The following is a 21,600-nucleotide window of genomic DNA, read 5'->3' as shown; positions in this document are numbered from 1 at the left end:
GTACAAGCACTTTGATACTAGGGATGATGAGAATCATCTCGATCGCCCCATTGAAATGGCCGTGACGTATTGTTTTCTAATCTAGCCCTAACATCTCTCTATTTCTCTCACTCTCTCTTTACAGGCTTTTCGAAATAACAACTCACATGTTAACAGGTGCCGATTAATCCAGGCGAATAAAAAAGAGGACGATATGAGGTATGCCCACAGCTCATGGATATTCCCAAAATTTTTTCTTGTATCACGTCACTCGCAAGCCACCAATTTTTTTTCTTAAAAAAAAAAATGGTTCCCAGACGTGGGGGGCGCTTGGTGAGTGTTTCTTTGACCATGGAAATTGTCAAGAAATATGCACCGTGATACAGTGACAGTGGTCAGACTTGGCTAAAGAAGTGTACATTGACGGTATATGCAAAAAAGCTGGTGGCTGGTTTTTATAGTGTAGTTCACTGAACAAAGTGAGAACGACACTTTTCGATTTGTGCAACCCAAAACGAAACGAAAATACGAAACCATCGATCATCAGTGGAGGGAAGAGACTATCGCCTCGTCTTTTTTTTTCATTGTTGTAATGTTTTTAAGAACTGCAATTGTCATGATGATGTGATAGCAACGTTGACTTCCTTTTTGTACTTTTGTTTTTCTTTCCTTATTCACCATGACTACTCGATTGGACAGTTTTTCTCATACTTTTTCTCTTGCTCCAACACTTGTGTCTTTGTCCAGTGGATACATCAGCACCAAAGAAAAAGGATTGATAGCGGCATAAGGGAGGATGAACTAGAGCTTGGTTGAGTTTTTTGGTGGCACAGAACAAAAATTCTGAGAATACCCCCCATTTCGTCTCTACTGAAAATCAAGTACAAAAATAAAACAAAAAAAAAGAGGACTCTCCACCTTGAAACTTAGTCAGATCGAGATATTTTTCTCCGCAATGCGGTTTCCCACTGTCCAACAAAATTGCACTCATCTTTATCTTGTCGTTGAAGACTATGGTGTTATCGGGTGGAAAAGAGTGGGATCTCTCTCGTTGTTGAAAGGTATATGTTTCAGCGATATGCTGGTTTTATATACCGTGAACTATATTAGGGTTGTGTAACTTTGGAAAATGGGCTTGCTGTGGGTATTCCCGCGAATTTTTGGGGGGTTAGAATTCACAGATGGAAAATAGATGGAAATGCAATCCGTGGATAAACGATATCCTACTGAGCGATATTTCGTCGAATGAAATCATGACAGAAATGTGGAGTTGAAGACGTCGGCAGTAGTAAAATAGTGACAGAAAGAAGAAGCCTGGGGGGAACCGCAAATTGTTTGGGAAGCAAGGGAAAAAAAGCTTATTTGTACATTTGTATATAATTTTTTTTTCTTGTTCTCCTTGTCTTATTTCCCTTCCTTTTTTCCTCTTATCTCTCACACATTTATGAATAACCTCTCTCAACTACCAACCGGTCATCCACCGCCTATGACCAATCGAATCAATAATCGGGTGCCCAATATAATATCCAATAATCATCCTAACGAAGAAGATGACTCGGATGATGATAGCAAGCCGGAAAAACGCTCGGGACGACGAAAGATCAAGATCGAGTTTATTGAAGACAAATCGAGACGTCACATCACATTCTCTAAACGGAAAGCTGGCATAATGAAAAAAGTAAGTATGCCAATACAAAAGGATAAGGAAAGAAAAAGTAAGATGGGTTGGCAGTCTGGATGGCGTTTTTGGCTTTTTTCTTGGTGCACAATGACTGATGGAATCCTGTGTTTAGGCGTATGAACTGAGTACACTAACGGGAACACAAGTATTGTTACTGGTGGTATCGGAAACTGGACTTGTTTATACATTCACGACGCCCAAGTTGCAACCACTGGTTACCAAACCTGAAGGCAAGAATCTTATCCAAGCTTGTTTAAATGCACCCGACACCCCACCTACAGACGTAATTTCGGTAATATGACAAATTATGAAACCATCATCTGCATGGCAACATGATATCTAAAAAGAACTCAATGTTTCTAGCCGCGCCCCACCCATTCAAACCACACGACCAAAAGTAACACAACAGCATCTGAGCCTGTGGGTAAATCCCTGTATAACCAAGATATGTATGATAGAAAGGTGAGTCGATTCTTTTTGCGCTATCCTATCGTCATCTTTTTTTCTTTCTTCTGCAAACAGCTAACTAATTTACTTTTTATTGCCGTCAGCGTCAATCCAGTGAAAATTCTGTTGCAGGGTATGGCGGTGTCCCCATCCCGAACTATCCACAACCGCAGCCATCCTACGAACCAGCAAATTATATGAATCAACAGGGTGTGGGTGCTTATCCTGCTTACAGCACCGCTCAGCCAACCAGTTCGGCGTATTATCCTTCCTCCACCAATCAAGGCCATCCGCAGTATATGCCGCAGGGCGGCAATCCCAATTATTGGGCGCAGCAAAAAAAATAGTAGTATGATCTTTATCATTTATATTCTTACATCTTCTCAAGCGAAACACAAGACAGAAGAAAAGGAATAAAGGATTAATCGGATCCCTTATGTGTTTGTTTTTGTTTTTATCAAACGTGTACTTTTTTCTGGCTTGCCTTGATGGCGACGTTCGGACCAGAATCGTGCTGTGGTCTTTGCTTTTTGGCGGACATTCAATATCCGCCCCGTCTCGGTCATAGTCATGAAAAGGATAGGTCATTGGCATTGGATCTTGATTTGGTGTCTGGAAAAGAAATATTGAAATAATAAAATGCAATACAACCGTTACCAAAAACAACTTTTCGCATGTGACAGATCAAACTTGACAAGTCTTGGTCCGTCCGGGGAAGAAAAAAGATCACACAGCGAAGCTTCAAATTCGTCACAGGGCACTTGTTGGATAAAAAATAAAAAATTGCGCAAAGAAAATTGCAACGGAATGATGAAAAATATGACAGTTCTAAAATAAAAATGTCAAACAATAAGGTAGCCCATGTTTACCCATTCATGTCAAATTAGGAAAACATTGACATAGATGGCATTCTATCGTCGTAAAGAAAAAAAGGAAATAGCGAAGATCATTAAAAATGGAGTTAGAATCCTGTCAAACTATCTGATCTTTACTAACGGTGTCACCTACCATAATAGCTACAGACAATCATGCTTTATAAGAAGACGTTTCCGGTAGTAGCAAAATTATCTGTTTCCGTAACGGATGCCATGGTGCACCCAGTATCTATGTTGTCTCATTTTTTCTTTCTTTTTTTTTTTCTCACCACACCATTCACCGCAGTGGCCTCATCTGTGCAAAAACTTCTCATATCGCCTGCAAAGGTTGCCTGTGTTGTGCATTGGCAGTAATCTACAACAGAAATACCTCGGAAAAATCGCCAAGTATTGGACGATGATGAATAAGTGCTGTTAAGCAGGAAAAACGCTTCAATGAGAACATTAGCAGCATGAAATTTATAGATGTATTTCATGCTGTCGATTGCTCGCAACTGCGAAATACACACAACCACGAAAAATAGATCCTTAATTCCTATAGATTGTTAAGGTACATAATCATGTAGCAAAGAATAAGAAGGCACCCAAAACTAAGAGTTTCTATCTCGTAAAGTTCTAGACAGCATAACACTACAACTTCCCTATAATGGTAAGTTCATATAACCCGCGATCCAGATTTAATTAGCACAAATATCAAATTCTCGAAAAGAAGCCATTTCGGGAAGAAAAATCAGTTGTTACCCAGTAGATGATCGCTTTTTAACACCTTTTCGACCAAGCAATTCTGTTGTAGTCCATATTTTCTGAAAAGGGTATTATCATTTAATGGTCATGACAGTGAATCCAAAATTGTCCTATCGCGATGAGCACTAAAAATAGCTAGACCTGATAATGGGACGATAAAGGAGAAGGATAGGCAGACGTGTATCAAGTAAGCACACTTTAACAGATTTATGGTTCGCTTTCCAACCCCAAGTTATGTTTGCTATATTTGCTCGATAAAACTGTTCCTAATTTTCCTCGGCTATTCTAGTGAGCTGGATGCATGAGGAAATCGAGAATCTGCATTTTGAACTTGGAGCGCGGTGCATGAAAAAAAAAGTGTGTGACTTGATATTACTGGCCACAATGAGCTGGTATGAAATACCTATCTAGGCCGTTCTTTTTTTTTTTCTGCCGTTCTCCTTACAACACAGACTCTGTGCACTTGAAACTTTGCAAATGGCTTCCCATGCTCATTCCCAAGGTCCCTTTGGTGATCCAGAGAATCCTTTTCAGGATCCATCCATAACCTCGGCTCTTAATTCCACTCAACACGACCAGACTTTTCATCTCGATGCCGATTCTGGCCACAAAGACCATCAGGATTTCTCAGGCACATCTTACCAGCAATACAACGAGGCCACCGACCCTTTTTCATCGGCTTACGATCAGAAAACGCTGGTTTCTCCAGCAACGGAAGGTCTCGGAACCCCACGTTCAACTCCCGATTTACAGGCAAAGGAAGAAGCACTGCGACAACGAGAACGTGAGTTAGCTGAGCGTGAACGTGCGCTGGAAGCGCGACAACAGCAGCAGTCCTCTGGAAGGGCTATTAACAACTTTCCTCCATGTTTCCCCTTCATGTACCTTAATATTTCGGTGGAAATTCCCTTACAGCATCAATGGATCGTGTGGTGGGCTTATCGCGAATGGTTACTGTTTGAGGTTACACTTGTTTTGAATTTCATCGCATGCCTCTGCGTTCTGTTTAAGCATCCAGCATCGGTCCAGAGTGCTCCCACTGATCTCGGCGTCGCTTTAACCGAAATGTTTACACACACGATTGCCAGCTTTTTCTTATGGTATCGACCGGTCTACAATGCTTACATGAAAGAAAGCTCCCTGTACTATTGTAAGTTGGCCGATGTGGATCGCATTATGTCCAGTAAAAATCAGAAACTCACTCACTTTTTTTACAGTCTTCTTCTTTATCTTTAATGGATTTCACATCCTCTATACTTTCTACAAGCTTGTTGGTATTCCGTCCACGTAAGTCTCTTTGAAATGCAACTGTAGATGTTAAATTTATGGTCATGGTTATTGATATATCTGTGTTCTAGGGGTGGAGCGGGACTCATCCTATTGGTGGCCTTGTTCTCCGACGGTTATATCCTTCCAGGGATTTTGACTCTGTTGGCGACAATTGGCTGGTTCGTGATGGGATTGTTGGCCATTTATGTCTACAAAAAGACATACGACCACTACAAGGAAGCTGGTCACACCTTTAAAGAAGCGAAAACCGACGCACTCGTACATATGGGTAAATCAGACACCGTACGTCAAGCAGCTTGGAATAGCACCTTCAATAGATCGTAGTCTCTTGTATGACTGTATAACGGTTGAAATACCATCATAATGATATCAAATTATAAATATTATCTCTGTCGCACTCACTTTCTGATAGTATAGCAAGCAATAGCGGCATGGAATGCTGTACGCAGGTCCCGGATGGATAGATGAGGGATCGTAAATTTTAATCAAACGTTGAAAAAATAAGCTTAAATAGAAACATCCGCAATACAAGCCATTCCTGCATAAAAGCAACAGGAAAAAAATATAATGATGGGTTGAATGAAACAAAGCGAAATTACAAGGAGAAATCAAAAGCGGTGGGCAGCCAGTTGCGTGATCGCGAACAAAGGATCAAATTAATAGTCTTGGCCATACCAAGGGCAATTGCCGAAGACAGCAGCACTGGCCGGGGTATCTTTCACGCATCGGAAACCAATCGTAGCCGATCGATCAATGGAAGGTGCCATCAACAGATACTTGCCATGCTCAGTATTTTTATAGGCCTAAAATATTAATAGATGAGCAAAAAGAATAGCATAGTGTTTCGAAACAAATGGAAAAAAAGTAGCGGTAACGTAGCGTACCTGGGGGAAGTAGCGATCGCTGTGTTGTGGTTTGTAGTACGAGCCACCACGAATAATAGCTGGATGCAAATATACATTGATAAGCGTTTCATCTACATGCCTTACAGCTGTCTGAAAGTAGGCTTACCTGCACGTGTATGTTCGTCCAAGTAAACATCGGTCCACTGCCATACATTGCCCACAAGGTCGTAGACTCCGAAAAGTGATCGGCCCTGTGGATATGCATCTACGTCGGCGGGAGCGTGGTCTGGATAAAGCCGGCCACGACCACTGTAAGGAATGGGGACCTTGGAATCATCCCAGTGATCACCCCACGGATAAGTGCGATATTCAACGCCAGCTTGAGCGACATATTGCCATTCCCACTCATGTGGTAAGCTAGATAATCAGACAAAAAATAAAAATAAAAAGATGAATCAAAGCTTCTTTTTGTTTTCTTGAATATTTCACACAACTTACCGTTTGCCTGCCCAGGCAGCATAGGCACGTGCGTCTTCAAGAGAAACATGAACCACGGGTTTCTTTGCAGAGCCAACGGGGTAACATCCTTCAATCCAGTGTTTCAGGAAATTTGTAGAATCAGCAGGCTGATAATGCGTAGCATCCAGGAATTCTTTGAACTGCTCCTCTGTGACAGGGTAAGCGTCCATGAAAAATGGGCGGATTTTCATCTGATAAGTGGCATGCACGCGGGATGCCTCGTATCTAATAAAAAAAATTGGTTTCAATTCTTGTATTCAGTTCAATGTCACTGCTTGCTACTTACTCCCAAGGATATTTGATGTCAGCGCTAGAATAATAAGTCATCATTATGAGTAACTAGGATACAATGTCAATATCATCATGTAACACTTACCCTGGATATTCAAGTCCTGAAAAAAATTGAAAGAAAAAGATTTTGTGATGAGCGCGCATGTTCCCTTTTTGGTTGGATCTGTTGTTTCTTTTTTTACCTGGTGGATGAGCGCCTCGGCCAGAGACTGTGAAATTGTAGAGATCACCATCGATGCGAACCATTCCCAGAGGTGTTTCGTTAGCAACCGGGGACACCTGGATTTCGTCAATTTCTTGCCACAAGACCGAGTTCGAGATGGGATAACGGTACAAGGGGATCTTGGAACGGCGACGCATAAAGAACAACAAGTCGTTGACACCATCGGGGAGTTGGGCAATGTCCGGAGTGGCAAAGATGCATCCGTAACCGCGTGGTTCAATATCGAAACTCAAAGTCGCCAAACCGTCGACAATGTTGGTGGGGAAGATTTCCTCGCCACGCCACACGTCGTAGAATTGCCAGCCAATTTGGTAACCTACAACGATCTGATGACCGACGGCGGGAAGAGGGCTACGGTTGACAAAGGTCCACAGCACTTGGTTGGCGGTCGTCGACGAGACCCATCGGCTGCCAAAAACGCATTTCCACTGAATGCATGGCGTATGCGGCTCCCAGTCGGGGTTTGCAAAGAAAGTTGGGCCGAAGCATCGCATGATCTTGGAGGTGCGGCGCAGCGCTTCACCATCGCGTGGGCTGATCTGATTCCAGGTACCAAAGATATTTTCCCAGGTTTCGACACCAATACCTATACATGGTAACATAAAGAAATTCTCGGTTATAAACATATATTTGTTACACACAAAGACAAGACGTTTATCTCGAATAACATCTAAGCCTTTGAATACGCACCGTTGAAGAAAGCGTGTTGAATAAGATCGGTCTTGTTGCGAGACCATTTATCGCTGGAATGGGTCATGTGTCTCGATTCCAGATACTTGCGAGATGCCACGGTCGGAATGCGTCTAACGGATAATCAGGCCCGAAATGTTAGCAGCTTGGACTACATACATACACCTGCATGCATGACTTTCGAAAAACGCAACACTTACAGCTTAGTGTCATATTTAGCTATATGTGAGAGACACAATGTTTAGTTTTGAAGCATTGACGCTTGCTTTTAGCCTGGGGTTTTGTTTTTTTCACTTACCCATATCCATGGTGTTCCAGCGCATGATCTGAGAAACAAACAATAAATATTTGAGCCACTTGTTGTATGCGCGACATTTGTGGATTCATGCAATACGTTACCACATTTTCATCCGAAATGGGGGAACGATTCACAGAGTCTTCGGCGTCAGCCGTTGACTGAAGGACAAGAGGATGGCCAATAGCAATAGCGTTCAACCAATAATCTTGCGTAAAGAAAGCGACATCGCTGGAAATACCATCAGCGTTGCATTCCTCTAGAAAATTGATTGTCAAGTTTGCCTTTGCTCAGGGGACGGTGTCAATGATTTTTTTTCTTACTAAAGAGTCGAGGCAGAATATAGCTCCACGATACTTTGGGATCTCGCTACAAGAAACATAATTTTTAGCATATGCAAGTGCGTTGTAACAGTAAGGGGCAACTATTCTATCTTACCGTGCCATTGTCCCAAGGCAGCATCGGCAAAAGAACTTTAATTCCACGTTCGTGGAACTCCTCAATCATGCTTCTCACGCCTGCGGGACCTAGAAGGGGGAGACACCAATAAAAGCACTTGTTAGACACGAATTGTTTCATCTGTGCAAGTTTCTTGTTTCTAAATGCAAACCTCCTGGAAGACAGCGGAAAAAGTCTTCAGTGTTACGACTGTCGCATCCAAGATTTGGAAAAGGAGGCCAAACCTAAAGTGATAAAGTTTAGCATTTCACAGGCGTTGGGTTAAAAAGATGGTCGATACATTACCACGATGGAGTCGATATCACCGTATCGGTCATGGATGTCTGTTGTGTTTTCATGGAGTGAGCAGACGATACATTTACAAGTTCTATTAAGATTTTACCTCTGAGGAACCGATCTACGGTGTACCGGTTGGTGTGGCAATCGTATAAGAAGCGATCATTGGCCATCACCTGAGGCTGGACATAGCTCGATTGGCTCCACTGTAAAAGGCAGATTAGGTACTCCCATCACACTGTCTATTGAGATAGAGGCTATCCGTACCTTAAGAGCGGCCACGTCGTACCCCGTGGTACCGCGTTCGTTGCGAACTCTTTCGTGTTGTTCGCGGCGCCATTGTCTGACGGCGACGTTCCAATCCAGATATTCGCGTGGACCTGAAGGACCATCGATTTGGTGAGGGCGAAGGTTGAGCTTGTAATCGTCGCAAAGCACTTTGACGCGCATTAGATGGAGAAGCAGACAAGGTCTAAGAGGGTATGCAAATGTCGCCCAACTCTTTCATTTATATAGTTGAGCTACCCTCAATATTTTTGATTTGTTTTTTTTTTTTTTTTTTCCTTTATTTTGTTTACTTTACCGGTTACTCAAACGTACCGTACATCAAGATAAAATTTCATCCCTGCTTCTGTTCTTGGGAAAAGCAAAAACCGGCGATTCAGTCCACAGGATGCTGTAGATTCCGACGGTCGCCTCGGCATAAACCCCAGATTAGGCAAAAAGGGCGTTTGCCACCCCGATTTTAAAGTGTCTAGTGCGTCCGAACAATGAGGCGTATGAACTTTCCCCTCGTTCAAGTGCTGCTTCCTTGGCTTCCCCTCACTTTTAGCGCAATAAAAACTATATCGTCATTTGGCAAATCTTACTGAACAGAAAAAAAAAGGTACCCAAATCACCGTCGCCTCGATGCAACCATCTACAGCACTGCTTTACTGTCACTCCAAATAAGCACCAGTACCATACAGATCCGCCATTCGGCCAAGGAAAGAAAAAAAAAAGATGCATGTTCAGACGAACGGATATGAAATAATTTAGAGCGCGTTTTAATGAGACTGGCATTATGATGTAGTGTTATTTTGTAAGGAACATGATAACTAGCAATTTCATTGCTGGCTGAAAGTCTTTGCGAACAACAAAATGAATGGCTTGTTTACTTGTCTAGGGCGTAAATGGCCTTGTCCGAATGTTTACACAAGATCTGCAGAGTTCATGCTGACTATTCGCAGTCTATAGGCAACTCTTTTTCCCATCGGAAAACCTTTGCGAAACAGCAAATAGCAATAATGCATGTAAAAGTAGTATGTTCCCTTTTTTGTATCGTTGTAAAATTCTCGGTTGCCAGGATATCCGGATGTAGCATTGTAATGTGAAAGAGTAAACTGACCGACAAATTTTATGGCTCATATTTAATATCTAACTCTCCATCTAAAAGGGGCATTTTTTTTTGCCCCGTTCTCAGACAACCGTAGTCTTTATGTTCTTTATGTGTGGTTACGATTGATTCAGTAGCGCGGGCATCATCGGTTTAATACGATGATCCATCCAAAAGGAACCTCTTGACTGGAATTGCTTTCTGATTTTGAGATTCAATTCCCAGAAAATAGCGAGTCACTGCAAGCGCTCTGAGCATGAGGCACAACGTGGAAAAAAAAAAAAAAGAGAGATTCAGTGAATGCCTAAAGTGTCTAATATCAACTTTTTGATGACTGAACCAAGAACTGTCATTCTGCTTGACAGTTATCACTCTGTCGCATTTGCTCCTGCAGCTGCTGAGTACCCTTCCAATGTATCATTAGCACGTAAATGCACACCGCGGCATGCATAGGATTTTGCATCACCACCTTACACACTGTTGCTTTAGAACAACCTCCTTCTATCCCCCTGTGGGCCACCATGGTCAACGGTACGCTGCAATTCTGTCGACTTGCCTGGGATCTCGGCTCTCCTGCACGCGCTCCTGTAAGCCAACGCTACGATGATCACCACGATTCGAAATTGTATGCTGATAAAAAGCTGGTAGATCTCGGTAACAGTGGCTAATGATCAACCTGCCATTCTGAACCAGTGGGAAGGCATGGAGCAACAGCAACTTCACACAGTAAGCTTCGAATGAAGTTTATTACGAATCTGCTTATTCATTATCCGGCATAGGTCGCTTCCGGTTTTGTCAATAATCAACCACGATATAATGAATCCATCAACGAAACACGGTTATCTACCGCATTGGACCTCGCTATCGAACACACAATCGCTCCTCGATCATCAAAACAACACCGATACCGACTCATTTTTGTAATTCTGTGCAAAGGCGCCGATGAAGATGGTTTCAAGTAAGGACAATCGACTCGATCCCGCTGTACTACATGCATTAACCTTGATAAAGAGCTCGCCATGGGAGCGAGCAAGTAACTTTTGATCTCCGTGCAATGATGTGCCGGTCATTCCACGCCTTGAAACACAGGTGAGTAGACAATAACAATAGAGTAAGCGATTAAGGATTCCATGGTCACTGATAAATACCTTAGATGCCAGATACATATTGATGTCCTGCGAGTATGGCCTTCATCGACCTCCATACCACAAGACAAGCCATTGACCAAAGTAACCCGATCATTAGCATCGCTGCGGAAACCGTCATCTTTTTACTCATCATTGAACAGATTAAAACAGACGAAATCACCATGTCCATCTATAATATACCAAACGGACAGTCGGATCTGACTCGTGCCATGGTCCATCTGGCCCAGATCTACTATAACATCAACACACTTTGCATCTGCAGGATACCCATGAAGGTAATAATCATGTGAATGCATCAATCGTCCGTTCTCTAACTGTGAATTCATGAACAGAACACGGCCGACACAGCTGAAGGCAGCCAATCCCCTTCCACCCAGGACGTACACTTTTATTACGCATGCGGCAACACTCATTTAATCAATCAAGCTGAACCTACAAAGAACAAACGGTTATACGAACCAGCCTATCTAGAGAATCGAACCTTACGACTGACTTATCTAAAACGAAGCAAAAGGCCTCCAGCGGGTAGGATGCTCTTTATCAAATATAGTTTCGGGAATGTTATTTAACAGATGCACATAACAGAAACGGAATGGACCCGGTGCATGCACTCTATCAGTCCTGTTCAGGTGAATATTTTACTGATGCATAGGTTCCTTTCGAGAGGCATACTCACTTTGTTCATGATAGACATCCCATCCTCCAACCAATGCTTTTATTGACATGATGTACAAAGGTATACAATACATCATTTAGGGTAATGAAAAAAGCTAATATATCCGAAATTGTTACGATCTACTTAGGCAGTACATGTTATCTAACAACGTCCGAAGTCAAGATCGAGTCACCTACAGTGAAAAACTGGACACATATGCTTGGGCAATACCAAGGTAAACTTAAAATAGAGAAAATTGTCCACTACACAACTTTTATAAATTAATCACACACCACAGGTACTGTTTTTCTTTATTGCCTTGATAATAAGCTGGAAGCCGATTTTGCAACTATGCGCGCGAACGCTATGGAAATGATGGAAGTGAAAGTGGAAAATGATCATTCGTCAAATCTGAAGTCAATTTATATACCCAAGAATAAGGTAAGCCGTAGGCCATAATTTATACATGCACTCACGCACACACACGCACAGAGAGAGAGGGTATCCATCTTTAACACGAGTTGATTTTTTTTTTCACAGCAAGAATTCGATGCCATGATTCGGTCTTGTACGTTTGACGACTTGGACCATGCCTTCAATGCGGCCGAGACAGGCCAAAGTCCTTTGGTCAAATATTCGCCATTGAAATATGCTCACTTTATATCCATGACGAAACTTCTTCATTCGCCGTCTGTCGGCGCATCAGACAGCAAAACAATGAAGTATTTAGAAAGAGCCACGCGATGGCATGCCTGTCTTCGGGATGGCAGTGGGGCCGTCTCTGATCCCAACGATAAACGTTCGATTTCAGAGCTGGCGACCGATGTACTGAATACGGACTCGGAATGCGCAGGGTTTGGAGGATTTCCTGTAACGTATCCCAGATGACGGTGTCGCAAAGTTCTGGTCTCTTTAACCGTTGAGTTTTTTTAACAGGGACTTGGCTATGATCCATTGCTCGTTTTAAAAGAATACATGTTGCTGGACAACGTATACGTCGAACAGGCCACCAAATTCATCAATACCGTAAGTCTAGATCGCTGCTCGTTTATTGGCGATTGTATGATTCACCTTTTTTTCTTTTATTAGCTCGTCTCTGAACTTCATTCGGTACTGATAGGCAGCAAACTGCCTCCTTACATATTAAAGTCTCATCAATATCAGGCACCGTATGTGGACGAATGTCAACCAGTCTTTTTTGGATTTCCAACATACTAATGACGACTATCGGACTGGTAAAAAACCACTTAGATTACTAGCCAAAAAATTACTAGTTGCGCTGTATCTGATCGGGAAACGATTTCAACACGATTCACCAACTCACATGATGGTAGGTCTGCGCAACCATTTGGAGCATAATGGCACTAGCTAATTTTGTGTGTACAGGTTTGTCAAACCATTTTAACCGTGCTCCGTGATATGGCCATGGCCTCAACCACCGATAACAACTCAGAGTTTGATGTGGCGAAAACCGAGCCGGAGAACGCGATGGATATGGCATGGCATCAAGCGACTCGTATTGAAAAGATGACGCAGCGCGAAAAGGAGGATTTGGTGCATGATGTGGGACCAGAATCGAAACGTATTAAAACCGAAGGACCGGCGTTATTTACCAATCAGCTACCGATTCAGCCTCGTGCCGCTGGACGAGAGGCCAAATCAGGCATTAATCCCAATTTTCGAGGAAGACGAGCTCGAAGCGGTGCAGGCGGTCCTGCACCTCCGAAATATCCCAACCCGGCTATCATGGTTCCTTATCTCGAATCGACTCCTCCAACAGTTGGATCGAAGCGAGCCGAAGAAGAAGAAGAGAAAAAACGGTTGGGACCTACTAACAGTCTGTTACACATGTATTGGACAGCTCAAAATTTGCAAAAGGAAGGGCTGCGAGATGAGGATGACGAAAGCTTTATTCGCACTGAAAGTGTTTACAGAAACGGGTCGTGGAAACGGGTCCGACGAGAATTTGATGGCCGATTGCCAAGCTTATAAATTAAAGAAGTCGATCTACTATGCTTTGATGATGGGATTCCTTTTTGTTCATCTTGGGGATGGGAAGAATGTCAAAACGAAATACATGTGGAAATACTAGCTTGCATTGGATGGGGTTCAAATGGACGAAAATGGCAAGTGCCAGCAGATCCCCTATTGTGCGAGGCCCAAAAAAAAAAAATCTCAAACGCATTACATCACGACAAACCCAAATACGGAAAACAGATACACAAATGCTCACTGGCCCTTGCGACTTTACTTTTTGAAAACCTCAATATCGGCCAAAAATTGCCAAATGCAGCAAGTGGGGCGCCGGAGATTTCCAATGGATTGAAATAACGATCAGGTGCCAGAAAAGAGAGTTGTTCTAAGTTTTTGCTGTTTTCTCTCTTGTCTCATCTCTTTCTCTTTTTTATTTCTTTTTCATTTTTTATTTCTTATGCCAACCCTCTTCACCTTGACCAAAGTGGCTCTCGTTGCCACTTTGTTTTCGGGAGTGACGCTTGCCGAACCGCAAGGTCACTTTTTCAAGCAACCCGTGGACGGATTGACCAATATCTGGCACCAAACTCAGGATTTGGTCCATGACGTGGTCGATAACGTTCAGCATGTTGTCAACGACGTGAAATCCGAATTTGTTACCGCCTTTTCGCATCCTGCTTTCCCGCAATACACGATGCGTTACAAGCGCCCCAATACCATCTGTGACCCTGACGTGAAGCAGGTACCGTACCGTCGCAACTCATCGGCCCCGTGGGAACAGCTTAATTGTTGCCATAGTGAGCTTGCATTAATCATGGGAATATTTTTGCATATCGTAGATCAGCGGTTATTTGGACGTTGGCAATGACAAGCACTTTTTCTTCTGGTTCTTTGAATCCCGAGACAAGCCTCAGGAAGATCCCTTGGTTCTCTGGTTGAATGGAGGTCCCGGCTGTTCCTCTCTCACTGGTCTCTTTATGGAACTCGGGTAATTATCTTTTTTTTTTTGCTTTATCTGATTAATCATCCTTTTTTTCATGATGATCATGACAACTTAAACAAATAATGACGTTTTGTAGACCTTGCACTGTCAACAAGGAAGGAAACGACACCGTGGTCAACAAATATTCTTGGAATTCTAACGCCAACATTATGTTTTTGGATCAGGTAAGATAAAATGGGTCTTTTCTATTTTTCCTTTTTGAAACGGAACTCAAGACAACGATACTGACGGTGTTCCGACCGGACTTTTCCAGCCCCTGAATGTCGGCTATTCCCATGGTAGTGGTGGGGCCACCAACTCGATTGCCGCCGCTGAGGATGTGTATGCCTTCCTCCAACTGTTTTTCAAGGAATTCTCAGAATACGCCCATCTTGATTTCCATATTGCGGGTGAATCATGTGAGTTATCTCAATACTTTGATAACCACCATTAATGGGCGAGGCTGCGGACGGAGAAACTTACAAAAATTTGAAACACCATTAGATGCCGGTCACTATATTCCTGCTATTGGCGGTGTTATCCATCGTTCTAATAAGGGACAATATTTAACCGCAACGGTGGCCGACAAAGCCCACACTTTGTCTAGTGTCAATTTGAAGAGTTTGCTTATCGGCAATGGCTTGACGGATCCTCTCGTTCAGTACAAGTACTACTCCAAGATGGCCTGCGAAAACTCTTATGGTCCTGTTCTTGACGAACGCACCTGCCGTTCCATGGACAGACAATACCCTGCTTGTGCTCGCTTGATTCAGAACTGCTACGACTCGCAAAGCGTGTTTGCGTGCTTGCCCGCGGCAATGAAGTGTAACAAAGATCAGATCCAGCCTTACCAGCAAACGGGCATGAACCCTTACGATGTGCGTGAAAAGTGCAAGGGCGGCAATGGTTTGTGCTACGAAATTTTGGACAGCGTTCAGACTTATTTGAACCGTAAAGAAATCATGGAAACGATTGGCGCTGAAACCGAGGGCTACAAGAGCTGCAATATGGAGATTAATTTCCGTTTCAACATGGCGGGCGACTGGATGCGCCCTTACGTTGAAGAAGTGCCTCCTCTTCTTGAAGATGGTATCCGCATTCTTATCTATGCCGGTGACGCCGACTTCATCTGTAACTGGATGGGCAACAAGGCATGGACTTTGGAATTGCCATGGAGCGGTAAGAAGGAATTTGCTAGCGCCAACGATACTGAGTGGTATTCTGCCATCACCGGTAAGCACGCCGGTGACCTCCGCCAGACCAAGGATGGTCGCTTTGCTTTCCTCCGCGTTTTCGGTGCAGGCCATATGGTGCCTTATGATCAACCTGAAAGTGGCCTTGACATGCTCAATGCCTGGATCCAGGATGACTTGCAGTAAACTGGCTCGCTTCCGACATTTTTCTTTTCTCCCATTCCGCCAAAAAAAAGCTTTTTTGGGCAAATGGATTTTTGTTCTTTGTATACTGTAACTGGAATAAATGATATACTACAATCTCTTTTATCGCTGATTTGTGCGACCCGCAAACCACCCAACAAGCGGCGCTCTACAACCGTTGATCGATCCTTGTTGTATGATGTACACAAAAAGGATCTACCGGTTGACTGCAAGTGGGCAATATTTCCGAGCGAGAGATCGTCACTGACGGAAACTGTCGAGGTCGGATAGAAAATGCAGAAATCGCCCGGTTAGTCCATTTTATAACACGGATCAACAGCAATTAACAATACCTTCTGATAGCAGAACCCAGACTTTTACTCTAATTGGCGTCCCTGCCGTCCGCGCCAATACGCTCAGAATGAATTTGTGAAAGAGTTTTCTTGAAAGCCCTTGTTTCTGTGACTATCCTACGGTTCTGACAGACAATGCCCTCAATACGCTGCAAGCTTATCAGTAAAAATCACTACCCCTTAACTGGCGAAGATTATCTATTGTCGATGCGTAGGCAACTGGATGTGGCATCTTTTTCTATCATATGAAAACCCTGTAGAAAATGATACATATACAAGTGTTGAACTTTCCTGAGAAGTACGGCATTGGTGACAGGAGGCGAACCAGATTAGCCTGCTTTGATTAGAGAGCACCATCACTGGGCGCCCAATTACTGGAAACACTGCCGGCATTTATCTAAATGATTTAGTAAGCCAAGAAAGGTATCAGCCTGCATTACAGCAAGCGGATATAAAGTGGGGATAACGACAGGGCAGGCATCTCTACCTTTGATTTCTTTTTCCATGCTCCTCGACAGCATGAGTAAGTTCATGCCAAAAGTTACCTCTTTAAGTCGATGCTGTAATAGCGTCCACAGGTGACTCTGAATCTGTTGGATCTTTTTCCTCTTACATCACTGATTTTCCCCAATAAGATGGCATAGTTCGCTAAGGGTAACTCTATCGAGAGCAAATGATCGTCTTTTATCAGAGATGGTGGCTCATATTTGGAAATAATAACTGTACAAACAGCGACTATATTTACTTGATACATCGCGCTACTGGACGTTATCTGAGCTCGGATGATGTAGCATATGATGACGGCGTTGGACAACAGAGGGTAATCTTAGCTTTTCCAGCTGCTTGAAAAGACATCGATGAAATAGTACACTCAGGTGTTAACTTTGTATGCTGGTGTTTCTAGTGAAGATGATAGCAAAGATGTTTCCATATGGACGTTCATGCCTTTTTATCTCGAGGCGAAACGTCGTGGCTCTAAAGTTCAATATGACGATATTATCCGCTTAAAACATATCGGCACTGGACGTTATCTCCACTCCCATTATATTCCTAGCTTTATCTATGGGCAACATGAAGTGTCAGCCTTTAGCAACGGTGAGAGGCACGAAGACACCAAATGGCGGTTTTTGGGACGTCACCTTTCTTTTTTGAATGTTATGCCGAGTTACTCACTCGCTTTGTGTGCTTCTACTGTGTAGTTTAAAATACGGATGAACAAAGCCCATGTCTTGGCGGTATGCGGTGGCGGCTCCCGCAATGCGGTGAAAACAGTTTTTTTGTAAGTAAAAACAAAAGAAGAGTAAGTGTGGCTTGTCTAATGCATCCATCTTTTTTTGTATGTCCTTGTCCTTTGGTTTTCTCTCTTTTTTGATACTTTAAAACAACATTACCTTGCCTCTTTTCAAAATTTTGATTTGTAAAATTTTTACCCAGATTTTTTCAATCAAACTGTACCGAACACGGACCTAAGAGAACAAAGTCCATAGATTAATACGTATGCCCATCCTAATAATGAATTAAAGACTCAACTTTGTCGCCCTCACAGACGGCGCGGCCCTCGCCCTCCACTAGGTCTTCGTAGTCGAGGGTCGCCATCAACTTCTTCTTGTTATCCTACAGGATGATAGTTTCGTTAATCAGATCAATATATTTTATCCATTCATCAAGCCCTTACTTCATCTCTTGCATTGTACAAAGCAGCTAGATCCTCATAACGAGCCATCTGCTTGTCATGCTTCTCTTTCCGTTTGTTAATTTTCTGTCGCTTCATGGTTTTTTTTTGACGGATGGACTTGGGTTTTCGCGTTTATTGTTGCTGTTGGAGGACATGATGATTTTAAAATAATAATAAAAAGGAGGAGGATCAATGAAACGCGATTAGATCGATTGATTTTATAGTGACATCCAGCATGACTGGCAAATGAACGAGAGACTGAAACATCGATTCTTTTTAGTCACATCATCTGATTGACAATACTGCTCACAATCGTGCTGATCTCCTGCTTCAAGTGTTTTTAAGCCGATAGACAAAAACAATACGCAAAATAGCATTTAACAATCTAACTTACGAGATTATTATTAAAACCATCGGCTCTCAGTGTAATTACGACAAGGGACTTACCTATGTCTTGTTTGGTTGAAATGTATTTTACCGAATTAGTGGAAGTTTTGCGCGCTAGATGTTGGCACTATTCAAAAGGTGGCAACGTTTCATCATGACGCTTGCATCATAACATTGGATCGCTTCTTGATAACAAAATTGAAAACGTCAAGTGAAGATTATTGACCGTTTGCTTGGATATGATTCAGTGGGTGTGTATCACGTATGGCAGGGGTCGTCCTGGTAATGCAATTGTATAAACAAACCACTAGCTATATCGTTCATATCGTTAAGCCAGAAGCGAATTTATACTGAGAAGCATCTGCGCTTTCATGTCGTTCGCAGTCCTATCTCTGAACAAAACATAGTATCAGCTTTCGGTAACGATAATAAAACATGACAATGATCTGTGGTCTTTGGAGAGATGTCCTGGTGAGAACGACCCCACGCCGGACGACGTGAGTATTCAAAAGTGCGATTTCTCATCAATGGATCTTGCTGATTCCCCTTATTTTTCGGTTCAGTATTGGGCATGTCAATTCGTCCTTTTGTCCTTCGTCACACAGAAACCGGCGGCATTTTGGAAGGATTCCGACACATCGCTTGAACTCATGAATATCTAGTTACCATTTTACCTGTATGGACATGTATGCAAACATCCGCGCGTACGAGTGCTTGAGATGTCAATTATGAAGTGATGAGTAAGCCTGGCGAAGGACGCTTGGTTTGTTTCCACTTTATTGAGTAACATGGGTACATATTCTTTTCGACAATCTATCCCAAATTTTGGCCCGTGTGAAGTTTCCTCGTTTAGACTGATAAACGTTAACTCAATTCCAGTGGCGATAACGCCTCACTATCACAATTCCGTCATGGCATTGGGCGGCTTCTTTAAGGGTTGAAACACCGGTATTGTCCATTCAATGGATATGATTATTATTATTACGGATGAAGAAGTTGCGAATATCGTTCATAGCAGCATCGAGGTTTTTCGGGAGTTTCTCCACTAGCTTTTGCAGGATTAAAACAAAGCCAAGTATCAAATTGTAAGCAGAGTTTATCGTGGACTAGAAAGTTCGTATTTTACATACTATACAGAAACATGTGTATTCTCGGAATAGCTTGGCAATTTTGGAATATTCTCGGGCATTGCTTTTGGAAAAACAAGTCATGAAATGTACAACGGGCAGTCAAAAGCTTTCAAAAGTGTCTCCTTTGCCGATACGCTTAGTAACTCAGCCAGAACATCGCAACCTGGGCCCAGCGAGAGTCAGGCCGCTGACGACGTGGAATCCATCTAGCCCATTGAAATACGTCGATAACACGGATATCGGAATTGCGTAACAGGATGATGAAAGGCTCCAGGGTAATTTGCCTAGTCCAACTCTAACCTTTTTGGCAAATCGGCAATCCTTCGGAATTTCATTGCCGATATGTAACTTATTCGGTGAGCCAAGAAAACGACGCCAGCTTGTATCACAGCATAGAAATATAAAAAGCGACGATAACCGAGGACGACAGGCATCCATACCTTCAATCTTTTTCTTCTGCTCCTATCTGTCGATAATATGAGTAAGTGAATGCCAAAAGAGTTCGCTCCCAAGCCGGTTCTGTGATAACTTATCCAATTGTTCCAGGTGACTGTGAATCTAATGCCTCCTATGAAAGTGGTTTCCCCAAGGACGATATCGTTCGCTATGGGTATGTTTATCCTGGGGAATAATATAATTCTGAGGAGACGGTTTGCTCATCGAATATATCGACTGTAACATACAGTGACCATATTTACTTGAAGCATTGCGCTACTGGACGCCTCTTGAGCTCGAATGATGAAGCCTATGAGGGCGGCAGTGGACAACAAATGGTGAGTTCAACTTCCTTGGCTGCTTGAAAAAGGCAAGAATAAAAGGGTACGATGATGTATGACGTTCTATACAGGTGTTTGCCAGTGATGATGGTGACGAGAATGTTTCCGTGTGGAAGATTTTGACTCCTTCTGGCTCTGAGGAACGTCCTGGTTATGAAGTCGGATATGATGATATTCTCCGCCTGAAGCATTTGGGCACTGGCCGTCACCTTCACTCTCATGAGATTGAAAGCCCTATCACTGGGCAACAGGAAGTGTCAGGCTTCGGTAACGATGACGAATCCGATGATAACGACTTGTGGGTCTTGGAGAGATTGGGTGAAGGTGACGAAGACAGCGTAAGTACTCCTAATATTCTGGAAAAGAGCTTTATTGTCTACACCTGATTTACTCTTTGCCTTAGTTGTGGCACGTCGATACGCCCGTTATCCTGCGTCACGCACAAACCAGAAATACTTTGTAAGCCATCTGATGCAATGATTCAGCCTGAGATTATTTAACTCATCATCTGTTGTTTCTTTTAAACGCTCATTATTAGGCATTCCCATAATGAAGCCTATGACGATGAAAAGAATGAAGTGACAGCCTATGGAGCCGAATCTGATGAAAATGACGCTTGGGTTGCTACCGCCTAAGTGAAGAACGTGTATATCCCCCTTTGTGCAATATATCCCAATAAAAGTCTCATCACATAAAACCCACTAATGTATCGGCCCGTGTGAAATTTCCTCGTTTAGACAGATAATTCGTTGACCCTATTCGAGTGGAGATAACACTTCGTTTTCTTTCTCGATGTTGGCTAGTTTTTTCGGCCAAGAATAATCGATATTGGCCACCATATGGAAACCATTCAATGAAAGTAAACTAGAGTGTTCCTATTTTCGCATTTAGAAACGTGTGTGTTCTCGGAATTGCTTTCGCATTACCCAAGTTTTCGCTCGAGCACTTTTCTTTGAATGGTCATTTGTACGACCCAACATCGAAGATTCTTTTTGGTCAACAAATTCAGTTGTCTCGGCGAGCTTTCCACATTCTCACACTCTCGCGGTAGGAGCGAGAAAATTTTGCAGGACGCTGTTGCCGTGATATTTGTAGTACCCACCCCAGGCGGTTCCCTCAAGCACTAAGAAAGCAGTAGTTGTCTTCTTTTGTTAG

At 42.9% G+C, this 21,600-nt stretch overlaps 8 protein-coding genes across 8 annotated transcripts; 6 read left to right on the top strand and 2 right to left on the bottom strand.

The window, feature by feature from the left end:
- Positions 1-1,380: 1,380 nt before the first annotated feature.
- BYT42DRAFT_571135 (SRF-type transcription factor (DNA-binding and dimerization domain)-domain-containing protein) lies at positions 1,381-2,940 on the top strand. Its single transcript, XM_051568461.1, has 4 exons — positions 1,381-1,657; positions 1,773-1,952; positions 2,024-2,122; positions 2,212-2,940. Exons 1-4 carry the CDS (start codon positions 1,424-1,426, stop codon positions 2,452-2,454), a joined length of 756 nt encoding a protein of 251 aa, XP_051422980.1. The 5' UTR covers positions 1,381-1,423; the 3' UTR covers positions 2,455-2,940.
- Positions 2,941-4,203: 1,263 nt separating this feature from the next.
- BYT42DRAFT_496694 (scamp family-domain-containing protein) lies at positions 4,204-5,340 on the top strand (the record flags this gene model as incomplete). The annotated part of the gene is made up of 3 exons (XM_051564439.1): positions 4,204-4,876; positions 4,944-5,013; positions 5,085-5,340. The coding sequence occupies 3 exons, from the start codon at positions 4,204-4,206 to the stop codon at positions 5,338-5,340; spliced, it is 999 nt and encodes a 332-aa protein (XP_051422979.1).
- Positions 5,341-5,672: 332 nt separating this feature from the next.
- On the bottom strand, positions 5,673-9,064 carry BYT42DRAFT_614320 (C-type lectin protein; the record flags this gene model as incomplete). Its single annotated transcript, XM_051571845.1, has 17 exons — positions 5,673-5,819; positions 5,901-5,959; positions 6,028-6,278; positions 6,360-6,605; positions 6,667-6,690; positions 6,757-6,772; positions 6,854-7,480; positions 7,585-7,697; positions 7,785-7,803; positions 7,883-7,910; positions 7,984-8,138; positions 8,203-8,248; positions 8,318-8,406; positions 8,490-8,562; positions 8,624-8,661; positions 8,721-8,820; positions 8,882-9,064. The coding sequence occupies 17 exons, from the start codon at positions 9,062-9,064 to the stop codon at positions 5,673-5,675; spliced, it is 2,214 nt and encodes a 737-aa protein (XP_051422978.1).
- Positions 9,065-10,295: 1,231 nt separating this feature from the next.
- BYT42DRAFT_571129 (uncharacterized protein) lies at positions 10,296-14,129 on the top strand. The gene is made up of 17 exons (XM_051568460.1): positions 10,296-10,416; positions 10,479-10,576; positions 10,638-10,715; positions 10,769-10,947; positions 11,001-11,078; positions 11,143-11,218; positions 11,278-11,412; positions 11,470-11,662; positions 11,723-11,766; positions 11,828-11,873; positions 11,941-12,027; positions 12,091-12,233; positions 12,333-12,662; positions 12,729-12,818; positions 12,882-12,961; positions 13,044-13,122; positions 13,179-14,129. The coding sequence occupies exons 1-17, from the start codon at positions 10,320-10,322 to the stop codon at positions 13,782-13,784; spliced, it is 2,439 nt and encodes an 812-aa protein (XP_051422977.1). The 5' UTR covers positions 10,296-10,319; the 3' UTR covers positions 13,785-14,129.
- A 94-nt stretch (positions 14,130-14,223) lies between these two features.
- Positions 14,224-16,127, top strand: BYT42DRAFT_497465 (Alpha/Beta hydrolase protein; the record flags this gene model as incomplete). The annotated part of the gene is made up of 5 exons (XM_051564497.1): positions 14,224-14,508; positions 14,606-14,754; positions 14,846-14,933; positions 15,023-15,167; positions 15,253-16,127. The coding sequence occupies 5 exons, from the start codon at positions 14,224-14,226 to the stop codon at positions 16,125-16,127; spliced, it is 1,542 nt and encodes a 513-aa protein (XP_051422976.1).
- An 804-nt stretch (positions 16,128-16,931) lies between these two features.
- BYT42DRAFT_571124 (uncharacterized protein) lies at positions 16,932-17,688 on the top strand. The gene has a single exon (XM_051568459.1). The coding sequence runs from the start codon at positions 17,419-17,421 to the stop codon at positions 17,674-17,676; it is 258 nt and encodes an 85-aa protein (XP_051422975.1). The 5' UTR covers positions 16,932-17,418; the 3' UTR covers positions 17,677-17,688.
- Positions 17,689-17,841: 153 nt separating this feature from the next.
- On the bottom strand, positions 17,842-18,314 carry BYT42DRAFT_571122 (uncharacterized protein). Its single transcript, XM_051568458.1, has 3 exons — positions 18,153-18,314; positions 18,008-18,091; positions 17,842-17,943 (listed from the first exon to the last, which is right to left on the bottom strand). The coding sequence occupies exons 1-3, from the start codon at positions 18,246-18,248 to the stop codon at positions 17,854-17,856; spliced, it is 270 nt and encodes an 89-aa protein (XP_051422974.1). The 5' UTR covers positions 18,249-18,314; the 3' UTR covers positions 17,842-17,853.
- A 1,801-nt stretch (positions 18,315-20,115) lies between these two features.
- Positions 20,116-21,164, top strand: BYT42DRAFT_571117 (MIR motif-containing protein). Its single transcript, XM_051568457.1, has 6 exons — positions 20,116-20,150; positions 20,216-20,279; positions 20,355-20,442; positions 20,517-20,783; positions 20,849-20,904; positions 20,984-21,164. Exons 1-6 carry the CDS (start codon positions 20,147-20,149, stop codon positions 21,078-21,080), a joined length of 576 nt encoding a protein of 191 aa, XP_051422973.1. The 5' UTR covers positions 20,116-20,146; the 3' UTR covers positions 21,081-21,164.
- Positions 21,165-21,600: the final 436 nt, after the last annotated feature.

Source organism: Radiomyces spectabilis (genome assembly GCF_025331425.1).
Source record: "Radiomyces spectabilis strain NRRL 2753 chromosome Unknown BYT42scaffold_7, whole genome shotgun sequence".
Classification (NCBI taxonomy): Eukaryota; Fungi; Mucoromycota; class Mucoromycetes; order Mucorales; family Radiomycetaceae; genus Radiomyces; species Radiomyces spectabilis.
Note: the sequence above shows the minus strand (reverse complement) of the source record. Positions and strands in the feature narration are given on the sequence as shown.

Coding starts and splice junctions, on each gene's coding strand:
- BYT42DRAFT_571135 (XM_051568461.1), top strand. CDS start 1,424: ATGAATAACCTCTCTCAACTACCAACCGGTCATCCACCGCCTATGACC. Junction 1,658..1,772: donor AAGCTGGCATAATGAAAAAA/GTAAGTATGCCA, acceptor TCCTGTGTTTAG/GCGTATGAACTGAGTACACT. Junction 1,953..2,023: donor CACCTACAGACGTAATTTCG/GTAATATGACAA, acceptor CAATGTTTCTAG/CCGCGCCCCACCCATTCAAA.
- BYT42DRAFT_571117 (XM_051568457.1), top strand. Junction 20,443..20,516: donor GCGGCAGTGGACAACAAATG/GTGAGTTCAACT, acceptor CGTTCTATACAG/GTGTTTGCCAGTGATGATGG. Junction 20,784..20,848: donor GTGAAGGTGACGAAGACAGC/GTAAGTACTCCT, acceptor TCTTTGCCTTAG/TTGTGGCACGTCGATACGCC.
- BYT42DRAFT_571124 (XM_051568459.1), top strand. CDS start 17,419: ATGCCTTTTTATCTCGAGGCGAAACGTCGTGGCTCTAAAGTTCAATAT.
- BYT42DRAFT_571122 (XM_051568458.1), bottom strand. CDS start 18,248: ATGAAGCGACAGAAAATTAACAAACGGAAAGAGAAGCATGACAAGCAG. Junction 18,092..18,152: donor TGTACAATGCAAGAGATGAA/GTAAGGGCTTGA, acceptor ATCATCCTGTAG/GATAACAAGAAGAAGTTGAT. Junction 17,944..18,007: donor CCGTCTGTGAGGGCGACAAA/GTTGAGTCTTTA, acceptor TTGTTCTCTTAG/GTCCGTGTTCGGTACAGTTT.
- BYT42DRAFT_571129 (XM_051568460.1), top strand. CDS start 10,320: ATGACTGAACCAAGAACTGTCATTCTGCTTGACAGTTATCACTCTGTC. Junction 10,716..10,768: donor AGCAACAGCAACTTCACACA/GTAAGCTTCGAA, acceptor TATCCGGCATAG/GTCGCTTCCGGTTTTGTCAA. Junction 11,079..11,142: donor TTCCACGCCTTGAAACACAG/GTGAGTAGACAA, acceptor TAAATACCTTAG/ATGCCAGATACATATTGATG.